Source organism: Bombina bombina, chromosome 3, assembly GCF_027579735.1.
Source record: "Bombina bombina isolate aBomBom1 chromosome 3, aBomBom1.pri, whole genome shotgun sequence".
Taxonomy (NCBI): Eukaryota; Metazoa; Chordata; class Amphibia; order Anura; family Bombinatoridae; genus Bombina; species Bombina bombina.
Window position 1 is genome coordinate 687,986,586 of NC_069501.1, and position 17,015 is coordinate 688,003,600.

General features: G+C 39.5%; 1 protein-coding gene across 1 annotated transcript in view; it reads right to left on the bottom strand.

Moving 5' to 3' along the window:
- Positions 1-2,085: 2,085 nt before the first annotated feature.
- The window catches only part of GALNT17 (polypeptide N-acetylgalactosaminyltransferase 17), an 820,722-nt gene continuing 805,792 nt past the window's right edge, over positions 2,086-17,015 (bottom strand). The window contains exons 10-11 of the mRNA XM_053705420.1: positions 11,775-11,942; positions 2,086-2,664 (exon numbers count right to left, since the gene is read on the bottom strand). Of these exons, the coding sequence (XP_053561395.1) occupies positions 2,536-2,664; positions 11,775-11,942 (297 nt within the window). The 3' untranslated portion in view covers positions 2,086-2,535. The remainder of the gene's footprint in view (positions 2,665-11,774; positions 11,943-17,015) is intronic.

The following is a 17,015-nucleotide window of genomic DNA, read 5'->3' on the forward strand; positions in this document are numbered from 1 at the left end:
GTAAGAGGAACATTAGGTTAGGGAACTCACTCCTTGGGAGTCAGGACCCCCAGAGGTGGATGGCTCAGCAGACCCCTGATTCCCCGAGCCAGAGGAACCGGGTGCTCCCATATGGCAAATGGAACAAGAATGGTTGACAGAAGACAACAAAGCTAAATCGGATTCGTCACCTGACAACGAATCTGAATCAGATATTATAATCGTGTCGGTATCCGAATCCTCCGTAAATGAATCTGAAATGATCACAGGCTCAGCATCAGAATCCCCCATAGCATTAGGACAGGATAGCAATATGGACTACTCAGTAACAACAAAACAGCTCCTGACACCACCAATGGCTGGCCACTCACCACCTCCTATGACCAGACCCACACAGACTAGATTAAATCTCAGACGCCACATGGTCGGGAATGCGGAAATGGGAACAGAGTATAACCACGCCCGGAACCGTATAGTCCAAAAAGTGCATACAGCCAACAGGCCACTTCACTACCAAAGGACTCAAAGTTCCAACCACGAGCCCATAACCTAACACATAAGCAGGTTGAATAACATATCAAACATGATGATAAACCCCCCTGTCCCATAACCCCCCTCAGGAGATATTAACCCTCGATTCCAAGATCAAACAGAGACTCACTGAGACCAATTGTGAAAAGTTAAACCCGCGAGGAGCTTTAGCCACACGGGAAACATCACATTACAGTACATTGCATAAAGTAAAATGAAACGATCTTACCGGAATCAACGCCATGGAAAAGGAACACAGCCTTTCAAGTGTGACGAATAGTAGCATCGTCTCTGCCATGGACTTGAGAAAAGAAAGCAGGCAGCGAAGCGAAATTCGACAACACTGATTGCTTGAGGAGCTGTTAATCTGAGTCAGGATGGTTTCGCAGAAAGAAACTTCTTGGATCTCCAGACTCTAACTTTCATCCAAGCCCTCACTGAGAGACTAACAAGACTACTAAAAACTCCCGTCCCATGCCGAAGAGTACTACCCTCCATAAGAGACAAAAATTAAAATAAAAAAATTCTGACACGTCTCTGCCCACCTCCTGAGACGAAAGGCTAAGAATGACTGGGGGATGAGGGGAGTGGGAGGAGTATTTAAGCCTTTGGCTGGGGTGTTTTTGCCGCCTCCTGGTGGCCAGGTTCTTATTTCCCAAAAGTAATGAATGCTGCTGTGGACTCTTTCCATCTAAGAAGAAAATAAAAGGATGATCACAAAACTAGGTTTGACTGGAACAATGAAAACTGCTTGTTTAAGTAATTTAAAAATCATTTCATAAAACTGCATTGTTATATATAGAATGTTAATAACTATAACAATTTTTCCTCTAAAATAACTTGACATATGCTGCATTTAGCGGGCTTCTTCTAATAGAGTGCATTTATGCTACACCATCATTCCAACTTGTATATTCCACTGCCAAGAAACTGCAAAAGACTGATAAAGAGGATTTGACAAAGCACTCCAGTTAGTACTCAAACTACCTAAGTATCTCCTAGCTCACTATATTCTGAGTTAGGTACAAGCTAACTTGTTTTTTCACACTGACCAAATTAATTTTGTTTTTTCACTCATGTCAGGCATTATACTGGCTGAAGTAGCAAATAATATACTAAATTACATTAATGTTGTTACCCCTCTTTACCCATAGAATGCAAATAGGGAAGTATGCTAAAAAAGACAAACAAAAAATTATGTGGCAAAAAAAAATGCTGTATTTAGTTCCACGAACATTGGCTCCATATTTTGGACAAACATTTATCAAGCTTATCCTTTATAACAGTAGTTTACAGGCACAGTATTGCTTAGTGACGACAGGCATGTTTAAGAGCATAAAATGAATATAACGATGACTGAATTGTGCAATTTAATTAAATAATAGTTGATTTCTATGAAAAATAATTGTACGCAAATATGCATAGGTATTTTATTGTGGGTGGTACAACCTAATAGTATGTTACTTTATCAACAATTTGTAATTATATATATATATATATATATATATATATATATATATATATATATATATATATATATATATATATATATATATATATATATCTTCCCACCATTACAGCTAATTATGATTCAATTTGTGGTTGTAATTTTTTATAAAATACACATGAATAACAAATCTGTGATAGTTATGCATTTAATTTTAGCAAAAATAGCAAACTGAAACAGAGACATTTGCTTTCACTTGTGCTATTATTCTTTAGGGATTAGTTGTATTTATTTTTTTTATTCCGAAAGCTTGAAAGCATTTTAAATAATTGAATATACTGTACCACCAGACATGCAAAATGAATTAAACTGGAGCGGTCCATTTAAAAATCTTTAGAACAAACATCATGGATTCAATTAATACTGCAAGAAAAAATGTTCTCACCCGTTCCAATGTATAAAAAGCATTTAGACCTGTGACGACAAGGTGAAACTTTTTTTAGGAATATCTGATTAATCCTGTAAAACCCATGTCCCTTTTTCACCAGAGCATAACAAACTGAAAGTCACTGAAAACTCTATTTGATAAAGTTTTTAATTGTCCACTTTTGACCTGTACAGCTCCGTAGGATCAAATCAACACCAGCATTTCCCCTATTTTCAACCTCTAGGCAACGTCCAGTTCCTTTATTCATTATTGCTCCACCCTGAAAAAAATGACATAAAACAAAACGTAATTAAGCACCTGTTTTTCTATTTTATTATGCTATTTGTATAGAGAGCTTATAACTGGATTACATGAGATCAATGAAATTTTTGTAATCAGCACATATATTAGTTACAACTACCATATCCCAAGATTTGGGATGTTTTAAGGCATGATATTTGCATTGAGCTATTGAGGTAGATTTATTAGATCTACAGCGAATCATGTCTGCTTGACATGGCTAAATGCATACGCTGTCTGCATTTATCATTGCACAAGCATTTCTTGTGAAATGCTTGTGCTATGCTTCCCCCTGCTCACTGGTGACCACTAGCCTCAAAGGATGGGCCTCCAAAGCTGCATCTGCTGCTTAATAAATGGAGCCCTTTATGTTATTTACATGGAGTGCAAGTGTATGTCAATTAAAAATAAAAACATAAATAAGTATATGTAGTACTCAGATAACAGATCAAAGAAAACTGCAAAACAAAAAATGATGGCCACTAAGAAATATGGGAGCAAAAGATTTTTTATTAGGACCAATATACCGAGGTCCTAACTTGTGAAAAGGTTGACGTAAGCGGATATGTAGGGTAGAGACCTAGACACAATCACCTGCAACAAAGGCACGAATATTAGCTTGATGATGATCAACAAACCTCTTGTATCTGGAGGGGGTTGAGTGTAACTGAGAGCGTATTCATTGCCAATGGGTACTGAGGTCAGTGAAGTGACGTTCTACAGCAGGGACTTCTGTGGATTGAGCAAAAAGAGGAAAAACATGCGGTTGATAACCAGCTGCGGCCTGGAAAGGAGAGCATCGTAGAGAAGAATGCCAATGAGTGTTCTTTGCCACTTCAGCTAGGGATAACAACCCAGACCAATTAGTATGCTGTGAATTGACATAGGCTCTGAGATAAGCTTCAAGATCCTGATTGGCTCTCTCCGTATGCCCGTCTGGGGGTGATAACTAGAGGTCAAAGAAACAGTGGTTCCAAGCAATTTGCAAAAGCTTCTCCAAAAGATAGAAATAAATTGAGGTCCTCTGTTAGAGATGACATTCACAGGTATACCATGGGGCCGTACCTCATTTAACAGAAAAGAGTGGACAATTCTTGGGCTGTAGGTAACTTGTACAAAATGAGCAAGTTTGGAGAATCAATCTACCACAACCCAGATGACTGTATGATGGTCAGAAGGAGGGAGGTCTACAACAAAATCAATGGCTATGTGTGTCCATGGTTGTTTAGGTATGGACAATAGTTGAAGTAGGCCATGAGGTAGAGAACGGGGGGGACTTATTAACAGCACAAGTCTGACAAGCCTTGACATAATCCTGAGAGTCTGGAGAGTCTGACTTCCTGCTAGGCCACCACAGGTGTTGGGAAAGGAGTTTAAAGGTTCTTGTCAAACTAAGATGACCTGACAGTTTGCTTTTGTGAGCCCAGGATAGCACAGGAGAGCGAAGGTTTGAAGGAACATAAAGGATCTCAGGAGCCGCAGGGGCTTCAGAAGGTTCTCTTGACTGGGCACGTTGCAGTCTTTGATGGAGAGAGGTGTTGAGCTGAGCAACCGGAAAGGAAGGAGGTATGATGTTTTCGATAGGAGCTTCAGAAGAGTCGTTAGACTGTGGAAACTAACGGGAAAGGGCATCAACTTTTTTAATTCTTTGTCCCAGGAAGGTAAGAGACTATAAAGTTAACATGGGAAAAGAATAGGGCCCACCTGGCCTATTGGGATTTAGTCGATGAGCAGTCTCTAGGTATGTCAGATTCTTGTGGTCAGTAAGAATCTGAATGTGGTTGGCGGTAGCCTCCAGCCAATTATGCCATTCAGTCAGTGCCATCTTAATGGCCAAGAGTTCACGATTACCCACATCATAATTCCTCTCTGCAGGAGTAAACCGTTTGGAAAAAAAAGGCTACAGGGTGCAACTTGGAGGTTAAAGGGTTCCTTTGGGTTAAGACTGCACCAGCTCCTATCTCGGCGGCATCAACCTCTAGAGTGAACTGTAGATCAGAATCAGGATGGCAGAGCACAGGAGCAGAAAAAAATACCTTTTTCAGATGAGAGAAAGCATCCACAGCTACAGGAGGCCAATGCTTGCAGTCTCTGTTTCGTTTAGTCAGCTCAGTGAGTGGAGCAACAATTCGGGAGAATCTCCATAGTTCTTTTAATGAGGTGGGTTGAGGCCATTGCAGAACTGTAGTTAACTTCGTAGGATTCATGGCAAGACCCTCCTTTGAGATGACATATCCAAGGAACTAGATCTGGACTTGATTAAACTCACATTTATCCAGCATGGCTACCAGAGAATTGTTTCTGAGGCGAAAAAGTACCTGCTTTACATGCTCATGATGATTCTCAAGGGTGGAGAACAATATGAAGATGTCATCCAAATAAACAATGACAGTGTGATTAAGGAGGTCACGGAAGACATAGTTGACGAATGCTTGGAAGACAGCAGGGGCATTGCACAACCCAAAAAGCATTACAAGATATTCGTAATGCCCTGATCCTGTGTTGAAGGCAGTCTTCCACTCATGTCCTGGGAAGATACAAATGAGATTGTATGTCCCAAGTAGATCCAACTTTGTAAAGTAGCAAGCATTTTGGAGTGAATTATATAATTCAGTGATCAAAAGAAAAGGATAACGATTCTTGATTGTAATGTTGTTAAGGGCTCTGTAGTCAATACAGGGTCTGAGACCACCATCCTTTTTACTGACAAAAAAGAAGCCAATCCCGGCAGGAGAAGAGGAAGGGTGAATAAAGCCTTTAGCTAGGTTCTCTTGGATACATTCCTCTATGGCCTTGGTTTCAGCTTTGGAGAGCGGATAAGTCCCCCCTTTAGGAAGTGGGACTCCAGGAAAGAGATCAATTTTACAGTTGTAAGGAAGGTGAGGTGGCAGCATATCAGCTGCTTTCTTTTCACAAACATCCATAAATTCTGCATATACTGAGGGAAAATTAGAAGAGCTTCCATAAAATGTTGAGAACACCTTTCTTCTCTGTATAGGGTATGGAATACCAGACTTGCCAAGTCCACTTCAATATCCAAGAAACCAAAAAAGATTCCAGCCTCCACAATCAATAAAATACATTTATTTCTCACATGTAGGGTCCCAGAAACACATACAACGTTTCAAGCCTGCAATAGGCTCTTAGTCATGTATGTACATGACTAAGAGCCTATTGCAGGCTTGAAACATTGTATGTGTTTCTGGGACCCTAAATGTGAGAAATAAAGGTATTTTATTGATTGTGGAGGCTGGAATCTTTTTTGATTTCTTGGAAGATTAGAAGAGGTCAGAAGGCTGGCTATAGGGACGTGATGCAGTGGATTAACCTTAGCCAGGCAGGAGTGAAAACAGGATTTACCCCAGGAGGTCAACTGTCCCTCAGTCCAGTCGAATTGAGGATTGTGTTTGTGCAACCAAGGAAGACCAAGGATAACTGGTTATGCAGGAGAATGAATGACATTGAATTTCAACTGTTCGGTATGTAGGACTCCCACAGTCATGGTTTGGGGTGCTGATTCGAAATGGATTAAACCTGATCCAAGGGGAGTGCCATCCAGAGTGGGGGGAGGGGGAGCACTACCAGTGTGGGAACAAGAGCGGCATTTTCTCTGCAACCAGTGAGGAGAGGATAGCTGTTATAGCCTCTAGTTTAGAATACACAATCTGCAAGTGTATGGCATGGGTTCCCAGGGTCTGTTCCTGAAAAGTTACTGCTCTTGCTACCTCATTTGGATCCATGGCCAAGTATAATGTAATGCTCGTGGGATATTTCCCTATCAGACCAAACTTGGCCAGTAGTCTTTTTTTCCCCAGTGTCAAGTAGAAGGATAAGGAAATATCCCAGAACAAAGTGAGTGTAAGAAATGAGCTAAGCAGTACTCACAGTAGACAGGGTAGTTCTTAAGGCATAAAAGTAAGGCAGAGAATGGTCAGAGACAGGCAGAGTTTGGCAACAGAAAGGCAATCCAGCAGTTTAGCAGTTCAGGGGTAAGCCAGTAGAATGGTCAGGAACAGGCAGAGGTCAGCACAAAAGGTAATCCAGCAGTTTAGCAGTTTAGGGGTAAACCAATAGAATGGTCAGGAACAGACAGAGGTCAGTAACAAAAGGTAATCCAGCAGTTTAGCAGTTATAGGGTAAACCAATAGAATGGTCAGGAACAGGCAGAGGTCAGCAACAAAAGTTATTCCAGCAGTTAAGGGGTAAACTAGTAAAATGGTCAGACAAGCAGAGTTCAGTAACAATAAGGCGATCCAGCAATTCAATGGTTAAGCAGCAGAGTGGCCATACAAGCAGAGTTCAGTAACAATAAGTCAATCAAAGTAACAGCAGTTCAGAAAAATAGCACCATGGAAGCACAAGACTAAACTATACTTGGACACTGAACGTAAATAACGTAGGTAATTACATATGTGCAGATTCACGCCAAAAGAACTCACAGACCGGCATCAGAGGGAAATGGTGTGCACCGATGATGCCATCGCCGCCCGCCCACAGGAACTACTGCGTCTATAGCAATGGCCATAGCAATAGGACAGAGTGGCGAAAGGAGCCGAGGAGCGCCGAGGAGCGACGTGACAACCAGATCTAAATCCAATAGAGCACCTTTGGGATGTGGTGGAACAGGAGATTCGCATCATAGATGTGCAGCTGACAAATCTGCAGCAACTCCGTGATGCTATCATGTCAATATGGACCAAAATCTCTGAGGAATGTTTCCAAAACCTTGTTGAATCTATGCCAAGAAGAATTAAGGCAACTCTGAATGCAAAAGGGGGTCCAACCCAGTACTAGCAAGGTGTACCTAATAAAGTGGCCGGTGAGTGTAGATCTAAATGCAGAGTATAAAGATAATAGACATGTGGTACTGCACAATTACGATTTTAGATACATAGATAAATATCTCTATATCTGTCATCTATATATCCTCTGTACACCAGAAATCATGCAGGTGAAAATAGTGCACTAATCTCTTGCAATATATCAAAAAGTTTAACGATTGTCAGTACTTCTACAAGTGCCTATTAGCTCCAATGATATCCATTAGGCTGTGGGTAAAGTCTGCTATAGTTTTTAGACAGTGCAAGGGCTGTGCAGTGAGATATTTCTGACAGATGCTTCCAGCTGTTCTGAATGACCTGTATTCTCTTCCTCCCTATGTTTCAGGGGAGTCCCGTCCCATTCCCATTATGCCATGACATATTGCCCCTACTCGGAAGCCAAAGTTAGATAGCAACAAAATAAATGTACACATTATAAACATGATGTCATGCACCAAAATTGTGCCCTTCCACTGCAGGGGTGCCCTTAGGCAGTTGCTTAGGCTCTTAGGCTCTGCCTCTATTGTAGCACTGGCCCTGCATAGCCATTAAAGGGACAGTCTAGTCAAACTTAAACTTTCATTATTTATGTGGGGCATGTAATTTTAAACAACTTTCCAATTTACTTTTATCATCAAATTTGCTTTGTTAGCTTGGTATTCTTAGTTGAACGCTAAACCTAGGTAGGTTCATATGCTAATTTCTAAGCCCTTGAAGGCCGCCTCTTATCTAAATGCATTTGAAAGTTTTTCACACCTAGAGGGCATTTATGAGTGCCATATAAATAACATTGAGTTACTTTTGAGAGGGCGCTGATTGGCTAAAATGCAAGTCTGTTAAAATAACTGAAATAAGGGGGCAGTCTGCAGAGGTTTAGATACAAGGTAATAACAGAGGTAAAACGTGTGTTATTATAACTGTGTTGGTTATGCAAAACTGGGGAATTGGTAAAAAAGGGATTATCTATCTTTATAAGCAATAAAAATTCTGGAGTAGACTGTCCCTTTAAGCAACTATTATTTACAGAACAAGTCAGATCATGGGATGTTGCAAAATACTTATTAATACTTATGTTTTTATTTATTTATTTATATAAATAAAAGCTGTTTTAGATACATAAAGTTATGTGCACTGTTCATCTGTTGTATGCTATAAAAATAAATATGGCAGCTATCTAAATATTAATGGTGACTGAAATTGGACACAGATTTTTCACTTAATTAATAACATTTATGCTTTGTGTGCACAATTACTATTTTCATATTATTTTGCATAATTTTATTAGTAACATTTTTTTAATTTGTCCAAAATGTTACTGCACTCATAAATTATTACTTGGATGATCGGTTTTTAGGCGCATACAAGTTTCAAATATTAAAAAAAAGACAACATATTTCTAAAAGAAAAAAAATATGTTTTTATTAACATGAAGTTAACATCTAAACTTTAGGAAAAAGCTATCGCCTAGATTTAGAGTTTTGCGTTATAAGGGGTGCGTTAGCTACGCGTGTTTTTTTCCCCCCGCACCTTTTAAACAACGATGGTATTTAGAGTTCTCTGAAGGGCTGCATTAGGCTCCAAAAAGGGAGCGTAGAGGCATATTTACCGCCACTTCAACCCTCAATACCAGCGTTGCTTACGGACGCGGCCAGCTTCAAAAACGTGCTCATGCACGATTCCCCCATAGGAAACAATAGGGCAGTTTGAGCTGAAAAAAACCCTAACACCTGAAAAAAAGCAGCGTTCAGCTCCTAACGCAGCCCCATTGTTTCCTATGGGGAAACACTTCCTAAGTCTGCACCTAACACCCTAACATGTACCCCGAGTCTAAACACCCCTAACCTTGCACTTATTAACCCCTAATCTGATGCCCCCGCTATCGCTGACCCCTGCATTACACTTTTAACCCCTAATCTGCCGCTCCGTACACCGCTGCAACCTACATTATCCCTATGTACCCCTAATCTGCTGCCCCTAACATCGCCGACACCTACATTATATTTATTACCCCCTAATCTGCCCCCCCAACGTCGCCGCTACCTACCTACACTTATTAACCCCTAATCTGCCGACCGGACCTCGCCGCCACTATAATAAATGTATTAACCCCTAAACCGCCTCACTCCCACCTAAAAAACCCTATAATAAATAGTATTAACCCCTAATCTGCCCTCCCTAACATCGCTGACACCTAACTTCAAGTATTAACCCCTAATCTGCCGACCGGACCTCACCGCTACTATAATAAATGTATTAACCCCTAAAGCTAAGTCTAACCCTAACCCTAACACCCCCCTAAGTTAAATATAATTTAAATCTAACGAAATAAAATAAATCTTATTAAATAAATTATTCCTATTTAAAGCTAAAAACTTACCTGTAAAATAATCAATCAGCCAATCAGATTTTTCCTACCTTAATTCCAATTGGCTGATAGAATCCTATCAGCCAATCGGAATTCGAGGGACGCCATCTTGGATGACGTCCCTTAAAGGAACCTTCATTTGTCGTCTAGTCGTCGGAAGAAGAGGATGTTCCGCGCCGGAATGGGGGATAAGTATTCAAACCCCTTGATCTCACTTAAGCCCTAGAAATCCTCAAGACCCTCCATTTGAAAACCATCCTACTCATTAGCTATGTGTGCAGCTCCCAAGCAGGACTTTTGCTGTGTGTTTAACATGTTTGTGAGGGTTAATACATAGGGGCCGATATATTAATGTCTGGCGGACATGATTTGCTGTAGCGGATCATGTCGGCCAGACATAGCTAAATGCCTGAAGGCTCACACGGAAACAGGGCGATTAGGGCCATTCGGCCGTTGTTAAATCGACCCCTAAGTTGTTGATCACAATCTTCCAGTAATCACAATCTTAAAATGTTTCTTCTGTTAATACCCTGAAGTTAGAAATCTTTACTTATGTGCTCACTCTTGAACTTACCTTCTTGCTTTTCAACAAATGATAAAAGAAAATGATGAAAATGTAATAATAGAAGTAAATTGGAAAGTTGTTTAAAATTGTATACTCTATCTGAATCATGAAAGAAAAAAAATGTGGTTTTTATGTCCCTTTAACTTTAACTGAGCAGGAAGAGTTTGTATCTGTTTGGTGATGATGCTTCCTAATGTCATCCAATATGGGGGGGGGGGGTGGTCAGACTGCTTTGTTCATGTTCAAAACCAATATTACATTTAAAAACCTTTTGAGCTACTCAGTAAAAAGTTGGAAAATATTTCCTGGGGTTTATTGTTTAGCTGTAGAATTTGTGAACAATGGCCCTGTAAATGTGTTGTTAAATATGGAGAATTTGGATTGTGATGACACAAACAGGAATGGCACATGTGTAGTACAGGATCATTTTGCACTGAGCAGATAATGAAAAAGAACTGTTGCTAAAAAAAAGGATGAGTGTGATCTGAGCTACTTAAAAAATGGCCAATAGACAGATGTTACAGTGCTGATAATTATCAAATGAGGGATTGTGATCAACCCTGTTGTAAGGAAAAAGAAATGAACACTACAGCAATATTGTGTGTTCTCATTAATAAAAACACTTTCATACAACAGCTTTAAAGCTCCACTGTCCTGAAACCCTAGTTGAAAATCATTGCTTTAGAAAGATGTACAAAATACTTGATGTTTCTGAATTGTAGTAGAGGCCTTGATATGAAGTGTTTTGTTTATCACTTTTGTCATCAGACAAAGAGATGGTCAAACACAGAATTACAGTAGTAAAATTGCTAAAACGTGTTTCTGTTCAGTTGGAGGGTCATTGACAATTTGAAAAGTAATACTTAATACATCTTGAGCAAAATAACTTCATGTTAACATGTAATCTAATTTTTTATTGGCAATGCACAATCAAAAGGGAAAATGACCTGTCTGCCATAGCTCCCTAGAATTGATTAATATATTAGAAGTTTAGAGGACCACAAAGGAGAGTAATATGATTTTCCCTCGCAAAGGGGTTAAACACATAATTATCTGGATTGGCAAAGCAATGGCAATTGTGAGCTAAATGTAGCCAATGACTTTCAGGTTACAAATATATACTGCACCTTTATTCTCCTCTCGACCAGTATTATTATTATTATTATTATATGTTATTTGTAGAGTGCTATGTATAGCCATATTTTGTTTTATTAAGCCTATTAATGTCCCTTTAAATTACTAAAAATGTTATGACTTTTATATCAAACAGTACAAGTCCAAACTAGGTAGGCATTAGTCTTTCTATTTCTGTTCTTTACTTGCTATACATAATTACATACCTGTATAAAACTCCAACGTTTATGGAGTGTGCTTTTCACTTTATCACAGTCCATAAGTTGAGGGAACTTGCTTTTCTTGTTGTCTACTAAACATCGGGTATCAGGCAACAGAATGGTGCTCCCTAGTGTCCCCAGTTGAAGATATCCTTCCTTTGTATATCTTGCAAGCTAATAATAAATATAAAAACAGATGGTTTAGAACTATGTTTAGTGACTAACACAAATCACAAAGTTTCCATGTAAGTTGTAACTTAAATAAGAAGGCCATTTTCTTAGTTTGGGGGAATATTTATCAAAGCCTCAACCGCAAATACGCCAGAATTCCGCAGCGTAATTGTTGCGAGATTGATCCAACCTAATTATCAAAGCCTACAGACCAGCATATGTTGAAATTTGTGACGTAACATACTATCCGCCGGTCTCAATCCGACGCAGATCGATGCTTATGTCATTACAGATGTTCCGAATCCACATTCGGCTCTATCTGACACTTTTTCAAAGTTATCAAAATTGAACAGGTACGCTCGTGGCTATTCCAGCCCAGTGTACCTGGTTTTCAATCCGCCACCCTGGATGTCATAGAAATCAATGGGAGTCTGAAAACACTGAACGCTTATGTTTGATGCTGCCAGATATCCAATTGATTTCTATGGTTGAAAACATGTAACGTTTACACCTAACATCCTTACATAAACCCTGAGTATTAACACCCCTAATCTGCCGCCCCGACATCGCCGACACAAATACAATGTATTAACCCCTATCCCGCCGCTCCCCGACCCCGCCGCAACCTAAATAAAGTTATTCACCCATATTCTCCTGCTTCCCGACACCACCGCCACTAAATAAATGTATTAACCCCTAAACTTCTGGCCTCCCACATCACTACCACTAACTAAACCTATTAACCCCTAAACCGTCAGCCCCCCACATCGCCATAAACTAAATTTAGCTATTAACCCCTAAACCTAACAAGCCGCTAACTTTAAATTAGAATTACAACATCTTACCTGTCTTATCTTATCTTAGACTTACCTGTAGCAATAAACTAAACTATTTTAAAATATTATTTAACCTACCCTAACTATTATACTACAATTAAATTAAACTACCAATTAAATTAACTAAATTACATATTAAAAAACCCTAACCCTACTCAAATTATTTAAATATGCTATTAAACCTTATTACAAATTACTAAATTACAGAAAAAACCCCCACTAAGTTACAACTCCCACCCCCACTAAATTACGAGAAATAAAAAACCACATTATCAAAAATAAAAAAGAATTACTCCTAATCTAATAGCCTTATCAAAATAAAAAAGACCCCCAAAATAAAAATAAAACCCTAGCCTACAATAAACTACCAATGGCCCTTAAAAGGGCATTTTGTGGTGCATTGCCCCAAAGAAATCAGGGTTTAATATGTTTATTTATGTTACGGCAGGGTCGGGGAGTGGCAGGATAGGGGTTACAGGGTATAAATAAAATTGGTAAAAAGCCGAATAGACGCGGGATCGATGACTGTTAGTTAACAACAGTCCGATGCTCATCGCCCCGTACTTGGTGCGCGTCTTTTTGCCGACTTTTTTTTATAAATAAGGAGAGTGTATTGAGATACGCGGCTGAGATGTTAGGCGATGTCAGGCAAGCGTATTGGTGCTGGCAAATGCAACAAAGTTGAGGCTTTGATAAATATAACCCTTGATGTATTGTTCATCAAAGACATTAAAGGGATATTAAACACTTTTAAGATAACAATATAAAATGATAAATTGTGTTTTGTCCCCTTTTCCTGTAGTTCCATTCTGAAATTGTGAGCATTTCAGTTCCTGTTAGAAAGGGAAGTGCAGAACAATGTTATATTCCACACAGCCATTGACTGCACACTCTGGTGACCTATTTATAACTGCCCCTTATTGGCCACAACAGAGAAAGTAACATAAGTTACAACATGGCAGCTCCCATTGTTTTATAGACTTTAAAACATTACACTTATTTTGTCAATTTTTAAAAAAAATAATGAAACTTTAAAAAATACATCTGCATGTTATTCTCAGACTAATGTTTTCTTTGAATGCTTCATTCTATCTAGCATTCATTAGTGTTTAATTTCCATTTAAATGAGCATAAAAGGGACAATAAACTCCTTATATGATTGGGAGAAAAATGTATTTGTACCAGACTTTCTAGAGAGGCCAAAAAGCCAATTTTGTAACATGCAATTGATACAAATCAAATAAATGGTTAAGGCAATTTGCAGAATTTTACATCTTACAGACGTTGCTTTTTTGGCCTCGCTAGAACAAAGCACACTTTTTAATCAAAAAGAAGAAGTGTTAAATGACCCTTTAAGTCATTTTTATATGTGCATTTCATAGCGAACACAGCATAGTAAAACATCTGTATGCTTAAAAGCTATTTAGAACTGTAATTATGTAGGTAAAAATGTTTTTTAGTTCTGGGATATAACATTGAAAAGTCTCCTTAGGGTCAATCCATCTCATGTGGTCCAACATAGGTGTCATGACCATTTTTAATTTTCCTATTTTTTTTTCTCCCAGTGATTACCTCAATGAGGCCTACTTATCAAGCCGTCAACTGTGCTGCATTCGCCGGCACCAATACGCTCGCCTGACATCGCCTCACATTGCGGCCGCGGACCTGAATACGCTCTCCTTATTTATTAAAAAACCTGTCAAAAAGCAGCACACCTAGTACGGGGCGATGAGCACCAGACTGTTGTTAACTAACAGTCATCGATCTCGCTGCCATTCGGCTTTTCCCCAGCTTTATTTATACCCTGTCAATAAGCACCGCCACTATACTAAAATGTTTAACCCCTATCCCGCCGCTCCCGGACCCCGCCACAACTAAATAAAGTTATTAACCCCTATTCCGCCACTCCCCGACACCGGCGCAACTAACTAAATGTATTAACCCCTATCCCTCCACTCCTGGAGTCCTCTGCAACTAAATAAATGTATTAACCCCTAAGCCCCTGGCCTCCCACATCACTACCACTTAATAAACCTATTAACCCCTAAACCGCCAGCCCCCCACATCGCCATAAACTATATTCACACTTTGTTGCCATTGCTGTGCTACTTACCCCCTTCGCTGTGCTAGATTCTCATGCAGTGTGTCATGGCATTAGAACGAGCCTCCTATTGGAGCCTATAAAAGCGCACTCTCGTGAGCGAAATGCTTCACAGCAATGTGAACACGTGCTCGCGTTCACATTGCTGTCAACTTTTAATACCAGCGTACCTTAGCGTGCACTGGTATTACTTAGTGGAGCACAAATATTGCTTTTACAAAAGCAATATTTAGCACTCCACTTGTAATCTGGCCCTTTATAAGCAAGACACAGCTCATATAACACAGGGGATTCTTTTTAATAAATGAAGGGTCTCATATACTTAAGGTATTATTATTATTATCATTTATTTGTATAGCGTCACAAAATTCCATAGTGCTGGGTATAGAGATAGGGTTACACTACGACAAGGGTTTGTGATAAGATATAAAAATATAACATACTATACAGATATAGTACAGGAGGAAGAGAGCCCTCTCCAAAGAGCTTACAGTCTACAGGTTGAGGGTATAGAGACCTGGGGTGACATGTTGAGAATAGAGTCTCCAACTGTCAGAGAAATGTCAGGTGTTGGATGTCTCGAAGAGGGAGCAATAAAAAGCAGCTCTGTTTTAGACAGATCTAGTTGGAGATATTGTGGGTACATCCAAGAAGACATTGCAGAGAGACAGATAATAATCTGGTTGAGTAAAGAGGGAGAGATGTCAGGAGAGGAAAGATAGGTTTGGCTATCATCAGCATATAAGTGGTACTGGAAATATATACATTTTTCCATGGTAGGTTGTATAGATAGAAAAAAGCAAAGGGCCCAAGACAGAGCCTTGCAGTGCTCCAACTCAGAGAGGCAAAGGATCAGAGGCTGTTAAAGGAAACAGTAAAACGGTTTGAGAGACATGAAGCAAACCAGGAGAGGGCTGTGTCTTTAGTGCTAAATTAATGTAGGATTTGTAAGAGGAGAGGACAGTCAAGTGTGTCGAAAGCAGCAGATACAGAATAATTATTAAGGAGTAGTGTCCCTTTGATTTAGCTGATAGCAGATCATTTTTTACTTTAGTGAGAATAATTTCTGTTTGTTTATGGCTGAAACCAGATTGTAGTGTAGCAAGGAGTTAAATGAAAGAAATTGAGTTAGGCACTTATAGACTAATTGTTCCAATAATTTGGAGGCAAAGAGAAGTAATGAGACTGGTCGATAGTTAGAAGGGGTGGAGAGGTCACGCAAAAGCTTTTTTTTTTTGGATTGGTGTGATTGACACATGCTTGAATGTATCAGTAAATGTGCCAATGGTGAGAGAGACTGGTTAAAGAGAAGAGTTAGGGCAGGGGTTAGAGAAGCAGTAAGAGAGGGAAGAAGATGTTGAGTAATAGGGTCAAGTGGGCAGGTTGTAAGATAAGCAGAAGATAGGAATATGAAGACTTCCTCCTCTGTTACAGGGGGAAAGTAGCAGAATGTTTTGTTAGTAGAAGGGGTGGGTAGGAGGGCTCAGTTTGAGGCGTGTAAGGGAGAGATATATTTTTAAATTGTGTCTATTTTATTTTTGAAGTGATCAGCAATAATATGCACAGTGAGTTTGGTAGTGGGTGGAGGTGCAGGCAGACATAGAAGGGAGTTAAAGGCTGAGAACAGCCTTCTGGGGTTGTATGCATGAGATAACAGAAGGGAGGAAAAATAGACTTGTTTGACCAGGCTAAGGATGAATTTATAATGCAGGAAATCAGCATGAGCGCATGATTTCTTCTACTGATGTCCGTAAACATTGCTGAAGATAGCAGGTCTGTTTGGTGTGCCATGGTTGTTGTGGAGTGCATGATGCACGGCAAATAGTGAAGGGAGCAACTTTGTCAAGTGTTAATTTTAGTACAGAATTATACTTTAAGGTCACAAGGAGTGAGTAAGAGAGGGATAAAATGTTTGAGAGTAGAGGTTTCAGTTGAACAGAAAAGTCTGTGAGATCCAAGTAACTTAAATTCCTGTAAGGTAGCAGCTTTTTGGGGGCTTGGGAGGATGCTGCAGCTAGTGTAAGAGATAAATGTTAGTAGATGGTGGTCAGAGAGAGCAAAGGGCAAATTAGAGAAGTTGGAAAGTGCACAAAAATTGGTGAAGAGCAGGTCAATTGAATTGCCTTCACAGTGGGTTGG